Genomic DNA, 22,851 nt, shown 5'->3' with positions numbered 1-22,851 from the left:
GCCATATCCAGAGTTGTAAAATTGCCGAGAAGTAATCGTTCCTGTCCCTGGTCATTCAAGTCCCTGCAGAAAAATAATTTGATCAATCAACTTTCAATTATTGTTTTAGATTTACAGGTATATTTGTCACATATTATGTGTAAATTATTTATGCATCCTGAAGTTATTTCATAATCAAACATTGGTAACTCAACATCTGTATCCTCCAGTTGAGAGACACAAAAATACAGGTTAAATTCAGTATAATTTTCAACCTTGTTGTTTGTTGACAATACTGAAAACACCTTATCATATACATAGACATAGTCCAAATAATTATGACATCTGGCAATGATAATTTTATATATAGCCTTGACAGACACTATGTTTTTTTCGGACAAAAACAGCAAAAAACAGCTACGCACTGAAACCCTGACCAGACCTGACTCTGGACCCAGAGTTTGGTATGAAACTAGTCCAAATAATTATGACGTCTGGCAAGGCTATTTTAATTTTTTTCTGGGACCCCTTCCTACAACCGTCCCAGACGTCATAATTATTTGGACTAGTATGAAACCTGGACCAGATGCCGGACCCAGATTGGGTAAAAATTATGAATTTTCTTATAATTACCTTTTCTTTTTTTTATTAAGGAGAAGGAAGATAATTTTTGGAGAACTGTAACACAGTATAATATTAATGATGAGAAACTCAGATTTTGCTCTTACTCTTGTAAAGTCTAACATGCAAGTTAGACTTGCAATGATTCTGAATCTTCAATTTACAGTTGTGCAATTACTTTAAAAAAAAATCATACATACAGTATGAATGTTTACAAATGACTTAAAAAAGACATGGAAATATTTTTTATAAATTATAGGGAGAAAGCTGATTTTCTTAAAAGTAGAATTATTTTTTCCTTTTTTTTGGTTAAAACTATCAGAGACATATAATAAATTATATGTTTCTGAAACTATGCAGAAGGAAGTTAATTTTGACAGAAATATACAAGATCCATTACATCTATAATAATTATGAAAATGAATCAGACCTGTATAACCGGACCCATAAACTGATACATACCGTAACAGTAGTTTATATGGGCAGTAGTGACGCGATGCATGAACCTGCATTACATAATTGTGTAATAAGTGTTTTAAAGTCCGACAGGAAGTCGCCAGAGTACCTGTTCATGTCAACTCACAAGAACTCTGGCAATTATTCCGTTTGTTATGCTGTTAATCAAACTAGGGAAGGACAGAATTATAAACAAATGTATTACATAAAAGTCTTATAAACTTCTTATGTATTACATGCTTGATCAAATGTCCCGTCAATATACTTTACGACAATGAACAGTTTACATACAGTTAGTCGTCTGAATGCAATACACGCAGGTATATTTTTGTCAACAAGTCTAACAATTTTTTCTTTCATATTTAGCATTATATATCATGCATTGTCATGCATATAGTGACAGCTTAGGGTGAAACAATTTTTTTTGTTCTCAGTAGTCAGGGATGATACTTAAACAAGTTATTTTAAGATCACTTTTTTTATTGATTTTGGCCGTGAAATATTTAAAATTTTCGCACAGACTTTTCAAAATCACTGAAACAAGTAATTTGAGAAGTAAAAATTTAATCACTTCAATAAGTGTTTAAAACTTTTTTGGATATTTTCCCCACAAGCTTAATTATTTATACATGGTATAGGTAAAAAGACCAGTATTCCATTGAAAAAAACAACTATGTACATGCAAAAATTGATAAGCCTGTCAGTTTTTACAGTTTATTTGAATATGCAAAAGCTGGAATAATTTGTAGATCAGGACATACATGACATACATTGTAACCTTCAAATAAATCATTCTAATTCAAAAAACCCAATCAGTCACCTAATACTGTTGACCTTTGTCTGAAAGTAAGAGTAGTTAATGAATATTTGATTAAAGAACAATTCCCAAGGGTAACTTTGAAAAGCTTTAGCACATTAATTCACTGCCCAAGCGTACTGATGAAATTGATATCCAAAGATATAGGGATAATTGATTTATGTAACAAATTATAGAAAATTTGTGAAAATATGGAAAATCAATGAAATTAGCATTTGAAGATAAAAAAAACCCCACCAAAATCACATATAACTAAATATAAAAAAATCACTGAAATAGGTGATAGTGAGGGTAAAAAACAAATTATTATTTTCTCCAGTAACTTGAAACTTTTTTTTCCAAAAAAATCCATAGCCAATGGAATCTTATGGACATGTCTACTATTTATTTCAACCTTTCCTTCATTACACAAACAGCCTACCTGTGGTTAATAAGCAACAAAAGTCCAGTGGTGGACCCAGCAGTTGCGTATGAGGGCTCTGCTCCAGTCATGCCTCAGTGATTCCCTAAATAATAAACGTTTTGTCAGGACAATTACACTGCTTATATAGCAATTTGACAAATACTATTTTTGATCATTGATTAACTTAATATTCCTTTTACAACACAACGTAAGTAAAACGTTTAGCTGACTTTACTCAGTTATCTCCCTGTAGTGCTAGGTACCACCTTAAACTGTATCATGAGGTTGATATTTAAATTATATTTACTTCATATAAGCGAATTTCATTTACGTGTAATTCAATATAAAAAAATACTGTATTGAAATACGTTTGTAGGTGAACAGGAAGGATAGCAGCTAGTACATGCAGTGATTCTCTGAATCTACACAACATGGATCAAATACCAGATCTTAAAATAACACCCTGTTTACATGGTTTAAGGAAACTTCAACCACGGAGTACAGTTCTAAAACCTGTTATACCTTCCGGAACTACCTTCACAGGTATATACATTCATCATGTTTATTAACTCTTTATTTTTTTATTATTTACATTGTAGCTGGCCAAATAAACTCATCATAGATAGTATTAGATACCAGGATTCAAATTTAATATTTACACCAGATGCACGTTAGGCGTTTCCTCTACTTAAGACTCATCAGTGTCGCTTGAATAAAAAAACATTAAAAATGCAAGAAAAAAGATATGAACATAATGCATGATACATGGTTTATAGACTAAGAGTAACAAATGAGTAATCATGGTTAAATGAGAGTCAACATCTTCCTAGGTTTATAGCTTTAATAATAAGGATGACTGATACCTGAAATGAATACACAGTATATTAGTAAATGATTAGTTATCTCCTCCCCGGGGGACAAGTTTTTTGTATACGAAAAAAAAACTTAAACCAAGTCAAGTCTATTAGAAAATAGATCTTCAGGAATGTTCTGTTAAAGTCATCCGGAAGCTAACAAGATTAAACGTATGGTGTCCTTTCACAATTTTAAACATATGGTGTCCTTTCACAATTTTAAATGTATGGTGTCCTTTCACAATTTTAAACGTATGGTGTCCTTTCACAATATGAAACATATAGTGTCCTTTCACAATTTTAAATGTATGGTGTCCTTTCACAATTTTAAACGCAAAGTCTCTAGATTCACTTATAAATGTCTTTGCATATCTCATTAATCAGTTCCTGATTCATTAATGTTATGTTCTGTTGTGTTGCGGCGGCTCGGTCTTCGTGGTGTCAATAGTTCCTTTTCTCCAGCTTTATTATGTGGCTGAAGACGGGATAGAGCACGTGGTACTCTAGACATTGAAGGTACATCTGGTTCAGGGGTCTGGTGGAATGACTGGTCCAAATCTATTTGTGAAGGCTGTTGAATTGTCTGAGTCTGTGTACCCTGTTTTTGAGTGGGGACTATAATTGGTGTCTCATTCAATGCAGCTGGTTGACTTAAGATTCTTGTTGGTGATAAAGACACTGGAATATTGGGTACTTGTGGCTGTGTTGTCTTGGGTGTAGATGGAGAGCTCAAGATCACTTCTGGATGTTGAACTGCAGTAGGTGCCATCAAAGTACCATGTGTTTGGTTGGTTTGAAAAGGAGTGAACTTTCGAAGGTGTTGGCGGTTGCGGATAGTTACTCGGCCTGTGCCATCTACACGTATAACATACTGGTGGTATTGGCGTACTTCAACAACTGTTCCTGTACGTTCCCATCTTCTAGGATGGTTGCCTACCAAGTTCTGTATGTATACATGATCTCCAACCTGTAGTGTTGGCAGGTGATGAGTGTGTTCATTCCACCGTTCATGTTCCCTTGAATGACGTTTGGCAAGAGCCATCTCTCGGTGAGACATTAACTCAGTCCATGTTTCATGTGGAGAATATCTACCCATCAGTATGGGAATGGCATCACGAATGGGTCGTCCAAACAGAATCAATGCTGGTGATGCTTTTGTCTCTGGGTCAATAGAATTTCTGTACATTAGTAAGGCTCTCTGGAATTTGTCAACATCCAGAGATCCAACAGCAGTAATGTTGTCCACCAGCATGCGTTTTACTGTTTTTACCGCTATCTCAGCCCTGCAGTTAGCGTGTGGGTTTGCAACTGATGAAAGTCTATGACGAACTCCCCAGGCCTTTAAAAACTCTTGAGTCTTCCCTGCTGTGAACTGTGGACCTCCATCAGACGTCAATTCTTCTGGGATTCCAAATGTCACGAACGTCTCACGAAGTCTCTTGACAAGTCCTTCGGCACCTGATTCAGACTTGTATACCATTGGCCAGTTTGAATACCTGTCAACAATAACTACATAGTCATTACTGTTATATGTGAAGTAGTCACTGCAAATCATCTGGAATGGATAATCTGGAGGTGTAATATCAGATGGTGGCTGCATAGGGTTTGACTTAGCCATCTGATGGCAGTGAACACATTGGTCTCTCACCTGGGCAATATCTACTGTGATCTCAGGCCAATATACAGAGTCCATGGCCCTCGCACGCATAGCGCTGACTCCTTGGTGGGCTGCATGTAAAGCATTGAGTACTGGTTTGCGAAGAGCTGGAGGTATAACAATTCGTTGGCCCATAAGAACTACACCATCCACGGTGCATAAACTGGATGCAAAGCGATGGTAAGGACGCAAGTCTGTTGGTAGCTCCTTGTGGTCTTCTGGGAACCCTGCTTCCAGCTGCCTGATTAGATTTACAAATGTAGGGTCTGATGCAGTGGCCTCACGAACCATGTTCCAAGTAACAACTGTGATAACAGCATTCAAGGCACAAGTGGCCGCAGCGACTGTGGAGGCGTCATTAGCTGTATCATTATCCTCTGTATGTAGACATAGACTGGTAAGTGTATCTGAATGATAATGAGCAGTCATGTTAACTAGGGAATCAAGTTCAGGTGCTTCACCAGGTAAGTTCAGACGATCTGGTGGTCCAACAGGATACCGTGACGCTGCATCTGGCCCAAGGTTCTTTCTGCCTGGTACATGAAGAATTGTAAATCTGTACCCTAAAGTTTTCTCTTTGAGGTTGAGAAGTCGCCTGTTGTCGATGTCTGTGAGTGATCGATCGTTCAGAATCTGTAGTAGTGGCTTGTGGTCAGTTGCAACAAGAAGGTCTTTGCAGCCAAGAACATAGTAGCGTGTTTGGTGAAGTGCATACACAACAGCCAAGGCCTCACCTTCAATAGGAGCATATCTACTTTCTGCTGGATGTGTGAATCTGCTGCCAACTAGACATAGTTTCCAACCGTCATTACAGCAGGTAGGGGTTTTACTTGAGCACTGACAGTACTTCTGCATCAAAAAGAATCCAATTCCGTCAACAGACCAGTCGGTAGCTAGGCATGTCATACGAGCAGGGTCAAAAAGACGAACACCTTCCTTCATCTCCTGGATAATGATCTCTTTTGACTTGTGAAATACTTCGTCTAATTCATTTGTCCAGCAGAATGTGGTGGATGGTTTCAATAGAGCACGAAAAGGTTTCATTTGTCTTGCCATTGCAAATGCATATGCTCCTTGGTTTATGAGCCCAAACCAAGCTCTTGCACCAGTAATGTCAGTTGGTGTTGGGAAGTTGCTAATTGCATCTAGGAACTTAGTACTTGGTCGTATGTTTGTTGGGGTGATGGTAAGTCCTGCAAAATTGACAGTGTCTTGAGCAAATTGAAACTTCTTTGGGTTTAATGTAATGCCGTTACGAGCACACAGGTCGAACCATTCACATGCCTGAAAAAATGCTGCTTCAATGGAGTTCGCCCACATACATGTGTCATCCACACATTTTACCTTGTCGTTGAAGTTTGATATTATAGCATCAAATCGTTGATTGTAAGCGTCACCGCTGGCCATAAATCCCTGTGGAGCAACCTTGTACCTGTAGCGCCCCCATGGTGTGATGAATGTTGTGAAATGGCGATCTTCTTCACGAATAGGCACTGAGTGGTACCCATTCCAAGCGTCTGTCACTGTTTTTTTCATACCTTGAGGGACACGGTCAGCTAGATGAAAAGGACTTGGGACATGATGTGTTTGCCGAACAGAATGTCGATTTTGTGGTTGTAGGTCTACTGTCCGCCTTGGAGTGCCATCCGACTTGCTGGTTACAACCATTCTTGAGCACCAAGTTGTAGGTGTGTTTTGACTTACTTGTTCCAGTACACCAATGCGAACATCCCTCTCAAGATCAGCATAAACTTTATCCTGCCAATGGATAGGAACAAGTGCTGGTTTGTGGACAGCTACGGGTGTGGCATTAGGATCAACATGGAGTTGAAGAGGCTCACAATTCATAAGTGGTAGAGGTTGATGTTCACATACATTAAATGTTGTAGCACCATAGTAATCAAGAAGCCACTCTTTTAGTGACTCTACATGTTCCTCTGTGGCCTTCAGACCGGGTGGTAAAGATGTGGGAATAGGTGGTGGTGAAGGTCGACGTCTAGGACAAGAGCAGGTTACATCTTCAGAGCTTTCCATAGATGCAGCAATGTTTGGAGATGTGACTGTTGATACATTAGGAAAGTTGGTGTGAATAATTCCCAGAGATATGAGTGCTTCTCTGCAAATGAAAGCTCTTTCCATGGTATCAGAGACATAACACAATAAACGTGTTGACATGGCACTGCTAGTAGTGTCTTTTGTAGTAACACTTACTGCGACTGCTCCAATTACACCGAGGTCTTCCTTTATAGCTCCACGCATCACAAGTTTTACTGGAAGGAGATCCTTTTCTGTTATGCCAAGACTGTTTGCAGATTGTAAAGGTATGATTGAACTCTGGCATCCTGTATCAGCCACCATGGACATAGTGATTGTCTTAAGCTGAGAAGTGTCTTGAATGGGATGTCCAAACGATGAATGGTCCTCAGGTAGGGGTGTCATGTTCACCAGGAGCATTGGGTGGGGTTTTGAGGGTCTAGCCACCCAGTGTCCATCAAATATGTGATGTTCAAGACGTGATACTTGGTTCGTCTGTTCAGATGTAGTGCACAGCTGCTCATAGATATAACCAACTTGTTCTTGTTCTTGATCTTTAGTTGATTTCCCTTGGTTGGACACGTTCCTGTGGCCCTTACCTTGAGTGCAGATTCTAGAAGATGCATCACGGTGGCCCCATACGCCACAGGTAGTGCACTTGCTGCAAGATTTGGTGTAATGACCTTTGACTGTACATTTAGAACATGTGAATGTCCAAGCTTCACAGAATCTAGACCTGGCCTTGCGATCATTCCTCTGTCCATGAGCAGGACCACCACAAGCCCAACATTTGGCTCCAGCTGCTTGCGGTCGCTTCTGAGTATTACATGTGGCACTCATAGCACTAGCTGAATCTCCTACTGCACTCCTTGTGACTTTACCCTGCTCTTTCTGAGCAATAAATGACACAGTCTCTTCTAATGTTCTATCTGTCTTGGAGTCACCTAGCAGGTCAGACATAATTTCTGGGTCTGCAATACCTCTTACTAAATTGTCTTTTATAATCTCATCACTATAGTCAAATATATGGTTGCAACCTAATTCTTTACACGTTGCTTTATACTGGCACAGTGATGCTTGGCCTCTGAGACTGGCCAAAAAAGTTCTGATATTTGAACCAGGTGATTGAGTCATCCTGTTCAATTTTATGCGTTGGACTAGTGTGCTTTCTTCTTTGACAGCCAGCCTTTTGATTGCCTTTAAAAGATCTGTCTCTAGCATACTAGCAACATCACCTTGAAGGTCACGCATAATATCTGTACGCAGATTAGTGTCACAGCAGTAGAAAAGGGCTGTAGGCAAGACATTGTCTGTGATCGCCATCCCTGTTTTATACATCTTCCACTGTCTGGTGAATGCAGACCATTGATCTGGATCACATCCTGTGGCTATAGACGGTGGGTCTAATTTTAACTTGTGCGTTGACGGTTGAGCCAGAGGTGGGTGGACGGTTCTGTCATGAATCTGTAGAGCAGTGGTTAGAGCAGCAGCAAATGCTTCATCCAGGTCCTGAGATTTCCAATTACAGCCGTCAATAGGGCACTGTAGAACTGGCATTGTAAATTCACTGTGGTTAAGCTGTTAGCTGAGTATCAGTCATAAATGAGAGTCAACATCTTCCTAGGTTTATAGCTTTAATAATAAGGATGACTGATACCTGAAATGAATACACAGTATATTAGTAAATGATTAGTTAATGGTTATCATGGTTATTAAATTATTTGCCTGTTCTATGTATATATATTTTTCCTAAACAATCTAAATAAGATAAGCCAATCAAATGAACCTTTTCTTCAATAAACACTATCTGTGCAGTGTCATGAGTGTGATATACAACAAATGTCTCTTTCTGCTAGAAATAGATAACAAGCCACAACCTTCAGAGAAGTAATATTATCATCCTTTATGATAGTTAAAAAGCAAGATACTACTTGACCAATGTGAAAAAGTTGGTCTATCATCTATTCATTAGGTCATTAGTGACTTTCAGATGTTATTTCACCAACACAACTGAGATACTTATCATGCTTATATGTAATTTCATCAATAATAATATACTTATTATAACAAACACATTTTTCACCAGAAAATATTCTTTTTGTCAAGTGTTTCATTTGTACTATATTCTGAAACTTGCAAAATGTTTTAAAATAACTGATGTAATGTTTGAGGCCTAAACAGGACATTTGACTTCATTCTGGTATGTGCAAAAGATCAACATGATCAATGAGTCATGGAATGTTGTAATAAACACTAAGAAAATGTTCTTTTCAACTCAGCTATCATATATCATAAAAAATAGGTTTAAACAACTTTAGAAAATAGGATATTGCTTCAAATCAACAGTTGTTATTTCAGTATCATAAATGTTAATGATAAACATGCATATGGCGTGTTTATTATTTTATTTAATTAGATAACTTGAGTTGATATTAATCAATATCCAATTATTACTCTTAATACCTAATTTTACCTTGCTGTAATATTAATATGATTTTAGTAAATAAGTTATACATGTATACCGGTATATACAATTTACATGATTATACATGTATATATACATAAAATTGAGAATAGAAATTGGGAATGTGTATACATACATGTATAGATGACATTTATTACATTAAGAATCATATCATTAAATAATGATTTCTCCTTTTTTCAAGAATCATTGCTGAGGGTAAATACCAAAAGCCAAGGAGAAAAGCATTTAGTGGAAAGTTCAAGTGATGAAACTAGGGTACCAACTTTAACAGGTAGTTATCTCAGAAACCATGGTAACATTTGCAAATGATATTGAGTTCTAGAAAACATTTCAAATTGCATATATTTTTATATATTCTGGTTAAAAGATGCATTCAAAGCTGTCTTACTTTTTTTCACTGATTTGATTCAATTTCTCAAATTTTATTCATGACATGCATTTCATGTTGATAGGTATACCTCAACATCAATCTGAATTACACAAAATGTCGAAAAAAACAAGCAGTTTATAATGCATAAACTAATCATGCTCATATCAAGTCTGTTTACCATTTTTAAGCTCACCTGGCCCGAAGGGCCAAGTGAGCTTATGCCATCACTTGGCGTCCGTCGTCGTCTGTTGTCTGTCGTCGTCCAGTGTCGTCTGTCGTCGTAAACTATTTCAAGAATCTTCTCTGAAAATTCTAGGCCAATTACTTCCAAACTTTAACTGAATGTTCCTTAGGGTATCTAGTTTATAAATTGTATCCGAAGTTTTGATCTATCAACAAACATGGTCGCCATTGCTAAAAATAGAACATAGGGGTCAAATGCAGTTTTTGGCTTATATCTCAAAAACGAAAGCATTTAGAGCAAATCTGACATGGGGTAAAAATTTTCATTAGCATGATTAGGTCAAGATCTATCTATCTTTTTTAGATGAATTAAACAACCCATTGTTTGGTTGCTGCCACTTAATTGATGATTTTAAAGAAATTTTGCAGTTTTTGATTATTATCTTGAATATTATTATAGATAAAGATAAACTGTTAATGGCAAAAATGTTAAGCAAAGTAAGATCTACAAATAAGTCAATTTGACCAAAATTGTCAATTGACCCCATAAGGAGTTATTACCCTTTTAATACTTTTTTCACAATTTGTTCATCATGTTGACTTACTTTAAAAAATCTTCTCCTTTGAAACTGCTGTATCAATTTCAGCCAAACTTAGGCTAAATGAGTTCGAGTATCTAGTATGAATTTTATATTTTATTTCCTTGTATGTCAAGGAACATAGCTCCTATGGCTAAAATAGAACATAGGAGAAAATGATTTTTTTTTTTGCTTTTGAAGAAAATAGGACGATTCAAAGAACATTTAAATAAATTGAAAAGCCAAAATAATCATTGATGAGAGATTTAACCAAAAAAATTCAGGTGAGCGATTCAGGCTCTTGAGAGCCTCTTGTTTGGTAGGGGTGTGCCATTTTTGCCTCATTAAACCATTCACTGAAATTCAGTACCTATAGTTATATAAATATTTAGGATATAATGACCTATACTTATATACAATATTTAAAATATGACCCATGCTTATATAAGCACTAACTCATCATCACTCATTATTCATAATTATACCAGCTACCCATATTTTTTTATACACAGTGTCACTTTTCATGTATTGCAAATTATTTAACAATTTTAGTATTTTCTTACTAGTAATATCCTGATATTAGCTGAAGGTTCCATACATTTTTTCTATAAGTTTACATCCTTGATAGTCAAATTTAAAGTAATCAAATCAAATCCTGTCTATTCAATACACGAATAAGAGCACTTTCCATTTATGGGTCGAGATTGTATGTACTGAGTTTGCCATAACCAGAGTTGTAAAATTGCCGAGAAGTAATCGTTTCTGTCCCTAGTCATTCAAGTCCCTTCAGAAAAATAATCTGATCAATCGACTTTCAAGTATTGTTTTAGATTTACAAGTATATATGTGTAAATTATTTATGCATCCTGAAGTTATTTCAAAATGTTAAACATTGGTAACTCAACATCTGTATCCTCCAGTTGAGAGACACAAACTCTTTATAAATTATAGATTAAATTCAGTATAATTTTCAACCTTGTTTAGTTGTTCAGTTGTTGTCTGTTGACAATACACCTTATCCTATACATAGTCCAAATAATTATGACATCTGGCAAGACTAATTTATTTTTTCTGGGACGTCTTAGGGAGCTACCATTTGATTTTTATGGGATGGGGGGGGGGGGGGGGGGGGGGGGGGGGGGGGGGGGGGGGGGCTAGGATGAAATTTGAAAAAAATAGGCAGGACAGGAGTTTTGAGCTAAAAAAAAGGCAGGATGAGACACTTGCCAAAAAAAAAGGTCAGGATGACAATTTATGTAAAAAAAGTCAGGATAAACTAAAAAAAAAAAAAAAGCAGGACCGGTTCGAGTGAAAAATAAAAAGGCAGGACAAAATTTTTCATCCTAGCCCCCCTATTAAAATCAAATGGTAGCTCCCTTAGACAAAAACAGCAAAAAACAAGTACCCACTGAAACCCGGATATTTTCCCCACAAGCTTAATTCTTTTATAGGTAAAAAGACCAGTATTCCATTGAAAAAACAATCATTGCTGAAGGTTAATACCAAAAGACAAGGAGAAAAGCATTTAGTGGAAAGTTCAAGTGATGCAACTAGGGTACCAACTTTAACAGGTAGTTATCTCAGAAACCATGGTAACATTTGCAAATGATATTGAGTTCTAGAAAACATTTCAAATTGCATATATTTTTATATATTCTGGTGAAAAGATGCATTCAAAGCTGTCTTACTTTTTTCACTGATTTGATTCAATTTCTCATATTTGATTCATGACATGCATTTCATGTTGATAGGTATACCTCAGCATCAATCTGAATTACACAAAATGTTGAAAAAACAAGCAGTTTTTATAATGCATAAACTAATCATGCTCATATCAAGTCTGTTTACCATTTTTTTGGTAGGGGTGTGCCATTTTTGCCTCATTAAACCATTCACTGAAATTCAGTACCTATAGTTATATGAATATTTAGGAAATAATGACCTATACTTATATACAATATTTAAAATATGACCCATGCTTATATAAGCACTAACTCATCATCACTCATTATTCATAATTATACCAGCTACCCATATTTTTTTATACACAGTGTCACTTTTCATGTATTGCAAATTATTTAACAATTTTAGTATTTTCTTACTAGTTATATCCTGATTTAAACTGAAGGTTCCATACATTTTTTGTATAAGTTTACAACCTTGATAGTCAAATTTAAAGTAATCAAATCAAATCATGTCTATTAAATACACAAATAAGAGCACTTTCCATTTATGGGTCAAGATTGTATGTACCGATTCTGCCATATCCAGAGTTGTAAAATTGCCGAGAAGTAATCGTTTCTGTCCCTAGTCATTCAAGTCCCTTCAGAAAAATAATCTGATCAATCGACTTTCAAGTATTGTTTTAGATTTACAGATATACCAGCATATGTGTAAATTATTTATGCATCCTGAAGTTATATCATAATGTTAAACATTGGTAACTCAACATCTGTATCCTCCAGTTTAGAGACACAAACTCTTTATAAATTATAGATTAAATTCAGTATAATTTTCAACCTTGTTAAGTTGTTCAGTTGTTGTCTGTTGACAATACACCTTATCCTATACATAGTCCAAATAATTATGACATCTGGCAAGACTAATTTATTTTTTCTGGGACGTCTTAGCGTCTTAGGGAGCTACCATTTGATTTTTAGGGGGGGGGGGGGGCTAGGATGAAATTTGAAAAAAAAATAGGCAGGACAGGAGTTTTGAGTAAAAAAAAAGGCAGGATGAGACACTTGCAAAAAAAAAGGTCAGGATGACAATTTATGTAAAAAAAGTCAGGATAAACTAAAAAAAAAAAAAGCAGGACCAGTTCGAGTGAAAAATAAAACGGCAGGACAGAGATTACAACTAAATAAAAATGCAGGACAAAATTTCGTCCTAGCCCCCCATAAAAATCAAATGGTAGCTCCCTTAGTCAAAAACAGCAAAAAACAAGTACCCACTGAAAACCGGATATTTTCCCCACAAGCTTAATTCTTTTATAGGTAAAAAGACCAGTATTCCATTGAAAAAACAATCATTGTTGAAGGTTAATACCAAAAGCCAAGGAGAAAAGCATTTAGTGGAAAGTTCAAGTGATGAAACTAGGGTACCAACTTTGACAGGTAGTTATCTCAGAAACCATGGTAATATTTGCAAATGATATTGAGTTCTAGAAAACATTTCAAATTGCATATATTTTTATATATTCTGGTTAAAGATGCATTCAAAGTTGTCTTACTTTTTTTCACTGATTTGATTCAATTTCTCATATTTGATTCATGACATGCATTTCATGTTGATAGGTTTACCTCAGCATCAATCTGAATTACACAAAATGTTGAAAAAACAAGCAGTTTTTATAATGCATAAACTAATCATGCTCATATCAAGTCTGTTTACCATTCCTGACATGGAGGAATGAAATTCTTTCAATCATGCTATGCTGTATGGTGTAGACATGTAGTTTGCCATGGTCAAAGTTCCTCCATGATTCAATTTTTATCCATCAAGATCCTGTTTAATTTTACAAAACATGGTGGTTTTTTTTTGCAGAATGGAAAGATACAGAACAGAAATCATATAATAAACCTAATTCCTCAGTCATGAAAGATATCCCTATTATGCGTGGTAGAAACTTTTATTGTTATCAAGAATATCAAGAAAAAAATACCATTTTCAACTTAAGTTGTAAATATTGTAATAAACATTTTTCATCTTTTCCGAAATTAGAAGATTTAGAAGATCACTTACAGAAATTACATGCAAATCATTATCTATTATGCTGTCGTTTTTGTGGTAAAAATTTTTGTACCACAGGCAGATTATATGAACATGTTATATGTAATCACAAATTCAGTCAAAATAAAAATAATCAAACTTTGTTGGGAGTACAAAAGAAAAGAAGCAATCAACTTGCAATGCCTGAGTGTATAACACAGAGTAAAGAGCTAACTATGCATATGAAGAACTTAAAGCGTCGCATTTTGACAAAGAAGTCCATGTTAGAGATTCAGTTGCAGAATGATATTAAGGTATGACTAAGTAATAAATATATATACCTGCGTTTTTATTTAAAAGAGTATTCTTAAGTTTCTCTTGACAAGAAATCAAATGAACATCGAAACTATGCATTTCACTAAAATTATTAGTTATATCAAAATGATGATCTCTGCAAATTATATTTTTTTTTTTTTACATTAGTGTATTGAATCGGATCAGTAATCAAATGATTTAAGCTCATCTATGCATGTGATTTGTTCTACAAGTAGTTTGTTGATGTCTTCCTATTTAAGGTTCCTTATAACAAAGATTGAAGAGCAATTTCTAATGATTGACTAATAATTTACTGATATCATCCTATTAAAAATTATTAATACTCTGTCAATAGTTTGTTGTAAGTTCTGTTTTATAGATATAAGAAGATGTGATATGAGTGTCAATGAGACAACTCTCACTCAAAGTCACAATTTGAAAAAGTGAACCATTATAGGTCAAAGTATTGTCTTCAACATGTATGTTTTTTAATTTAATGTACCATGATATTTTACAGTCAAGAACTATTATAAAGAGATCTCTTTTTGATCAGCCTTGAAATTCAGAACCATTTCTGCCATGAAGTATGCCTTGTTTTTTTACTATCCTGTTGCTAAGAGTATATTTCATCATTTATATGTATCTATAACAAAAAAAAGCATTTGTGTTTAATTCCCTACAAGGCTCCGTGTTGAAGGCCGTACTTTAACCTATAATGGTTTAATTTTTGAATTGTTGTTTGGATGGAGAGTTGTCTCATTGGCACTCACACCACATCTTCCTATATCTATAAATATATTACTTCATATGTTTTTTTCTGAGAACCAATTTTCGTCACAATTTTCTGTAATATTATGCAGTGATATGCTAAAAATCTGTTTATGATTATGTATACTCATTTGTAATGATGTGCATGGTTCTTTACAATTTATTGAATAATCTCTAGTCTTTGTTAGACGATAAAATGTCTCCCTTTTCTGGAATCATAAAAAGTTAATTAGGGATCCTGATCAAATATGATTTTTCTAAATATCTTTTTATGCTTAGATTTCAATAAGAATTAAAATGCATGATATTAATTATCATTGTAAAAACTTTCATTGCCTACCATATTCATATTAAAGCACTGGTAGCAGCTACCAAAGATCTTAACAAAAATCCTTTTACTCAGGTTTTGATATTACAAAAATGTAGTTCCTGGTGTCATAACTCACCAAAAAAATATTAATATTTTGTATGAAAATGTCTCTCCATGTTTGCTAAAGTATTTAAGTATTATTTCTGTTCCAATTATTACACAAAAGTGAAATCAGGATATTTTATTTTATTCTAGTTAAATTTTGTTTTTCAGTCCGAAATTATTTTGGAAAAAAGTAAGCTGAAAATTTCTAATGAGAGAGAAGTTGTTGTAATGGGTCCACCAACAGTTCCATCACAGTTACAACAATTGAAACAAGCAGTAGAATCAAAAAGGAAGAGGAAATCTAAATCCAGGTAATTACAAAAGACTTAAATACTAGTTGTTTTGTTGACAACTTTAAAATAAACCAAGACATATCTCTGTGTCAGTAGTTTATACTCTATTCTTCTCTTCTGCTGAACATAGACAATGGACTCCACTTAAATTTAAACCGAATAATTATATAATCCAATTATTTGTACTAGAATTCAAACTTGTCTTTTCTATGTGATAAATAAATAACTTTTATTGCATTAATCATGTTTATAATTTTAAATTTATGTGATTATTTTTTTTATTTAACCAAGAAGAAGAAATAAAATATTGAAAAAAAAATAATTGCTATTCTATGTGTGATTTTTTTACGCCCATCATTTTTGATGGGATGTATATGGTATACAAATGTCCGTCGTCCGTCGTACAATCTGTCTGTCTGTCTATCTGGCGTAAACTTCTTGTACTGTAACTTGAAAATGACTAATACAAATCTAATGAAACTTATGATATTTGTTTCTTATGATGTTCAAACCATCTATTTACTCTTTGGGGTAAATAAGATTAAAGCTTTTTGAGTTATAAACGAGACTTTGTTACTATAACAGGGGGTGGGGGGGGGGGATGTTGTTTCACATGCCACGTCGTATCTCTTAAACCATTTATGATTATTGCTTTAAACTTTACACACTTTTTAGTTATATTAATCTAAAGATCTGTATACGTTTTGGTGATGATTCAAAATTTTATTTTTGTGTTATTGAGTATTTAAAAAAAAACAATTTATGATTATCATGATTATTGCTTAAAACTTTACATACTTCTTAGTTATATTCATATTAAGATCTGCATACTTTTGGTTTTGATTCAAAATTTTAATTTAGAGATACATTTATTGAGTTTTTTTTTTTTTTAAAATTAGGGGGGTTTACTCATGTTACACCGTAGTACTCAATTTTTTAAAAATAATTGCTTAAAACTTTACACACTACTTTAGTTATATATATATCTAAAGATCTGTATATAGTTTGGTGATAATTCAAATTTTATTTCAGAGTAATTGAGTTTTTTGTAGCAGTTTTTCACATGTTGGGCTGAATCAAAACTTACACACAAGACGACTGGCGTATCATGTGCTCATGGCGAAGCTGTTCTTAGATAATGTTTATCAATAAACAAGCAACACATTATGCACAAACATTTAAAATGAGATTCACAAATGTGTTAAATGATAATCCGCTTTATCAGATCTAAGGGATTTTTCATCTCAAATTTGATGGCTAATTGACAAAGCTCAAATTTTTAATGTTTTTAGCTCACCTGGCCTAAAAGGCCATGTGAGCTTTTCTCATCAGTTGTCGTCCGTCTTCGTCGACGTCGTCGTCGTCGTCGTCTGTCGTCGTTAACAATTTTTCAAACATCTTCTCCTCTGAAACTACTGAATGGATTTGGTTGAAACTTAGCATGATTGTTCCTTAGAGTATCCTGCACAAAGTGTGTGCTTCGATTTTTGATTCGTCAAAAAACATGGCCGCCGTTACTTAAAATAGAACATAGGGGTCAAATGCAGTTTTTGGCTTATATCTCAAAAACGAAAGCATTTAGAGCAATCTGACATGGGGTTAAAATGTTCATCAGCTCAAGATCTATCAGCCCTGAAATTTCCAGATGAATCAAACAAACCATTGTTGGGTTGCTGCCACTTAATTGGTAATTTTAAGGAAATTTTGCAGTTTTTGGTCATTATCTTTGAATATTATTATAGATAAAGATAAACTGTAAACAGCAAAAATGATCAGCAAAGTAAGATCTACAAATAAGTTAATATGACCAAAATTGTCAATTGACCCCTTGAGGGGTTATTGTACTTTAATGACAATTTTTCACAATTTGTTCATCATATTTGCTAACTTTAAAAAATCTTCTCCTCTGAAACTACTGAATGGATTAGGATGAAACTTAGCATGATTGTTCCTTAGATTACCCTGCACAAAGTGTGTGCTTCGATTTTTGATCCGTCAAACAACATGGCCGCCGTTACTTAAAATAGAACATAGGGGTCAAATACAGTTTTTTGCTTATATCTCAAAAACAAAAGCATTTAGAGCAAATCTGACATAGGTAAAAATGTTCATGAGCTTAAGATCTATCAGCCCTGAAATTTTCAGATGAATCAAACAACCCATTGTTTGGTTGCTGCCACTTAATTGGTAATTTTAAGGAAATTTTGCAGTTTTTGGTCATTATCTTATTATTATTATAGATACAGATAAACTGTTAAAAGCAAAAATGTTAAGCAAAGTAAGATCTACAAATAAGTCAATTTGACCAAAATTGTCAATTGACCTCTTAAGGAGTTATTGCCCTTTAAAGACTTTTTTCACAATTTGTTCATCATGTTGACTTACTTTAAAAAATCTTCTCCTTTGAAACTGCTGTATCAATTTCAGCCAAACTTAGGCTAAATGAGTTTCAGAGTTTCAGACTATCTAGTATAAATTTTATATTTCATTTCCTTGTATGTCAAGAAACATAGCTCCTATGGCTAAAATAGAACATAGGAGAATATGATTTTTTTTTTGCTTTTGAAGAAAATAGGATGATTCAAAGAACGTTTAAATAAATTGAAAAGCCAAAATAATCATTGATGAGAGGTTAAACCAAAAAAATTCAGGTGAGCGATTCAGGCTCTTGAGAGCCTCTTGTTTTCAGTGTTAACAAAATAAAATATCCCTCATTGACAGTCCTGACAGTTTGACCCATTGTTGGACTCTTAAAAACTTCGTTGAAGATGTAGGGTAAAAATATTTAATCTGAGTGATATATTTTAATTCATCTAGCATGGACTGATGAGTTCTCATTTACTTGATCAAAAGATTCTTTTTGAACTGTCATGTTTATGATAGCAGAATAAGTCAGAATTTAATTTGTGTTTATGTTCCGGACCATACGAGTATTTGGACCATACGCGTATGGTCATGACCATATGCATATACTCATATGGTCCGACCATACACATACCATATGAGTATTATACTCGTTTGGTTATTAACAGGCTGGACCATATGAGTATTTGGACCATATGGGTATTTTTTTCAAATATACAATAGAAATAATACAATAAACCATAACAAATGTGTTCACAAAAATGTATAAATTTTACATTTCAAAAGCTACATAAACATCAAATTTAGATTCCACAGTCAGTTGATTATTTCAAACAAATTTTAAAAATAATGGCAGTGGCTATTTCATGCCTCTTAAATGCTTTTTACCGGCCTTATAATTAAGATCAAAATAAAAGTATAGAAATAAATATAAAAAAGAAGATGTGGTATATTGCCAATGAGACAACTATCCACAAAAGACCAAAATGACACAGACATTAACAACTATAGGTTACCGTACGGCCTCCAACAATGAACAAAGTCCATACCGCACAGTCAGCTATAAAAGGCCCCAATAAGACAACATATAACAATTCAAACGAGAAACACAAACGGTCTTATTTATGTAAAAAAATGAACGAAAGACCTTCTACTGTTGTTTTTTTATTTGGTCAGGTTGTTGTCTCTTTGAAACATTCCCCATTTCCATTCTCAATTTTATGTAACACATAAACAAACAGCAACCACTGTATTACAGGCTCCTGAAGAATAGAAAAAAATAAAGAAACATCAACTTTTAATATTTTACTTTATTTATTTCAAAAATGTCTTAAAAATATAATGATCCTTGCCGGTGATGTCACCTACTTTAAACAATAAAATTCCTCTTACAATATGTTCATTTGATTTTGACATCTTCTTATAATTGTACTTACAAATAGTTAGTAATATTAACTGTGTGAAACTGTTTTTTTTTTTAATAATTTTTTTTTATTATATAATTAGTAAAATAACATTTTAGTGACGTAACAACCGGAAGGATCACACCTAATGAAGAGTTTAAAAGTATACATGTTGATACCCATATGGTCATGACCATACGTGTATGGTCCAGATACTCATATGGTCCGGAACATTTACTCTTTTGCATATCATTATGGATAAAGTGCATATATATAAATGATATCTGTATGTTTTATTGTTTTTGTTTTTACTAGGGCTGAAATAGAGATAGTTGAAGATGGAAGTAACTCTCAGCAACATACAGATGTGAACAGTGATATAAATCCTTCTAAAGAACAAAATTCACAGGTAAATTATGAAGAATTTAATGTGCAGATGGAAGTGGATGACAGTTCAATGCTTCAAGGTCAATATATTACATTAAATGGAGAGAAATTCATAATTAAACAAGAGGATAGTGTTGAGGGTTTATATTGTCTCAATAAACTTGATGGAAATGTATTAAACTCTCCATTAGACGACAAGAGAGACGAGTCTGGGACAATTTCTAAAGAACCGTCTGAATGTTATGAAGGAAAAATGTTCATCAAGAGAGAAATAGAAGACAATGATTTTTCATACACAAGTCGAGAGAAACCATCAAACAATGCTAATTTTGACAATTCCCAGAGAATCTCTCACTGGCATGGAAGTGAAATGTTCATCAAAAGAGAAACTGAAGATGAAGACAATAATTTTGAAAACTTTACTGGAGTGGAACAAGTAAAAAGTTCTAACATTGATGATTCCCAGAGAATCTCTCAGCGTCATGGAAGTGAAATGTTCATCAAAAGAGAAATTGAAGATGAGGACAATAATTTTGAATACATTACTGGAGAGAGACAAGTAAAAAATTCTAACATTGTTGATTCCCAGAATATCTCTCAATGTCATGGAAAAGAAATTGAAGATGCAAACTTATTTTTTTCTCCCACAAGTATTGAGGAGCAAGTTAATGTAAACAATATTGATTGTTCTCACGGAAAGGTTGAATGTCATGAAAATGAAATTATTATCAAACAAGAGGTTGAGGATGAAGATTTAAACACATTTTCTCACACAAATGTAGAGGAGCAAGTTATTGTAAATAATAATCATGATTCTCAGGAAATGGTTGAATGTTGTGATGGAAATGAAATTACCATCAAACAAGAGGTTGAGGATGAAGATTATGATTTTTCATACAATACTGCATAAACTTGAAGAGAAAATATTAAGTATTTCAGACTGTAATAGTTCTAATGGAACTTCCAAAAGTGACAGGGGAAAAAGTTCATGAAGAGAAAAAGAGAAAAGGAAAGATTGAAACTTTTGTAGAACACTGGAGAGAAACTAGTAAACAATGTCAATATTTCAGATTCTTAGAGTTTGTCTGAATGTCATTGAAACAAAATTATCAGCAAGAATGAAGTGGTGGTGTGAGACTAAATTATTTAAACAACTCAAATTACATCGTTTTAATTGATTAAAATAATGAACTAGAAGGTAGCTCATCTACTTGAAATGTAATGAATAAAACTGTTTTTTAAAAGAATCAGCAAAAAGACTAAGCAATTGTCACGGTTGAGTTGAAATTACAAAATTTCAGATTGGATGAACATGCTGATTAGACTTAGATTTATTGTAAGTTCCAATTATACAGATAATGTGAAATCAAAACTAGTACAGACAGAAAATGAAGTATTAGATATAAAGGTGGAAAAGGATAGTGGGAGATTTGTTTGGGAATTTGAGATTAAAATAAAACTTAATTTATTTAGTAGTATTTACTGTATGTTAAGCATACATTGAATACATTTAGTATTGTCATCTCTGCAGGCCATCATTTTCTAAAACGACGCCACGGTTAGATATAATTTAAGCTACATGTAAATTGTTAAAAAAAAAAATGCTTATAGACCTTTCATTGGATGAATTGATTTGAAAAGGATATATAATTTGATTTTAAGCAGGAGGATTAATTATGATAAATGACCTCTCTGTATTGTGTTATAGGCATAAACTGTACATGTAAAGCTAAATATATTTTAGAAGGTATGATATTTGAATGCTTCTCATCTTGTTTACAGTAACATGAGTAATTTATTAGTCATATAAAATTATAGGAGGTTTCTGTTTGTCATTCATATTATGTACCTTTATATCTCATTTTCTTAGTCAAGTAACTGATTTAAACACTGTGTATACATATAAAAAAGAAGATGTGGTATGATTGCCAATGAAACAACTCACCACAAGAGACAAAATGACACACCAAAATCACAGCTTTAGGTCACTGTACAGCCTTCAATAATGAAAAAGCCCATTGTGCATAGTATATCATAAAAGGCCCTGAAATGACAAATGTAAAACAAGTAAAACGAGAAAACAAGCAGCATAATTTATGTACAAAAATTAACTTAAAACCAAATATGCAACACTTCAACAAAAGACAACAACTGTATTACAGGCTCCTGACTTGGGACAGGCACATATATACAGAATGTGGCAGGGTAATAAAGGAGTCTAACTCCACTAACAGTGGTATAACAGTAGACCAAATTATAAAAATCAGTTGAAAAAGTGAAATCATGGAAATACATGTCCAGAACTTGTATATCCCAACAAAAAAAAAAGAAGTAAAGTACTGATCTAAGAGAACATGGAGTAGCTGACAGCTAGTTCAAAACCACTAACAACCAATAAAAAAATCATGCATCTAATATAAGACTGAAATATCAATCAGTACGCATCCAACATCCAATAGATCTAATGTTACAATACATGTTTCTTGCCATTTGTTTGTGATTTGAATTATAAGGAATGTTTTTAAAATGTGTAAATGACCTTCTTAATTTTAAGGTTTCCTAATTTTTGTTTATGCTTGTTTCTCCAGTATAATAAACAACAAGTCAGCTCCAACTGATTTATATCATATTTGTGGGGTATCATTGTCCATTTGCAATGTTTATCTTGGCTTCAACTCATCTTCTTAGCTTATATACATGTAGTTGTTATTAAATAGTCTGCTCCAATTTATGATTGAGTTTGTATTTGTAGCAGTTC

At 33.7% G+C, this 22,851-nt stretch overlaps 1 protein-coding gene across 8 annotated transcripts; it reads left to right on the top strand.

Moving 5' to 3' along the window:
• Positions 1–7: 7 nt before the first annotated feature.
• LOC134685588 (uncharacterized) lies at positions 8–21,760 on the top strand. Of its 8 annotated transcripts, none has more exons than XM_063545409.1 (8): positions 8–117; positions 2,653–2,819; positions 9,488–9,577; positions 11,889–12,008; positions 13,434–13,553; positions 13,984–14,462; positions 15,815–15,957; positions 20,022–21,760. In XM_063545409.1, the coding sequence occupies exons 2-8, from the start codon at positions 2,708–2,710 to the stop codon at positions 21,001–21,003; spliced, it is 2,046 nt and encodes a 681-aa protein (XP_063401479.1). In that variant the 5' UTR covers positions 8–117; positions 2,653–2,707; the 3' UTR covers positions 21,004–21,760. The 8 variants fall into 8 exon arrangements, with proteins under 8 accessions (XP_063401479.1, XP_063401476.1, XP_063401478.1 ...); XM_063545406.1 differs by having other exon boundaries at positions 13,434–13,574; XM_063545408.1 differs by having other exon boundaries at positions 11,889–12,029.
• The last annotated feature ends 1,091 nt before the right edge of the window (positions 21,761–22,851 follow it).

This window comes from Mytilus trossulus, chromosome 9, assembly GCF_036588685.1.
Source record: "Mytilus trossulus isolate FHL-02 chromosome 9, PNRI_Mtr1.1.1.hap1, whole genome shotgun sequence".
NCBI classification, from domain to species: Eukaryota; Metazoa; Mollusca; class Bivalvia; order Mytilida; family Mytilidae; genus Mytilus; species Mytilus trossulus.
This window is presented reverse-complemented; position numbering and strand designations above follow the sequence as displayed.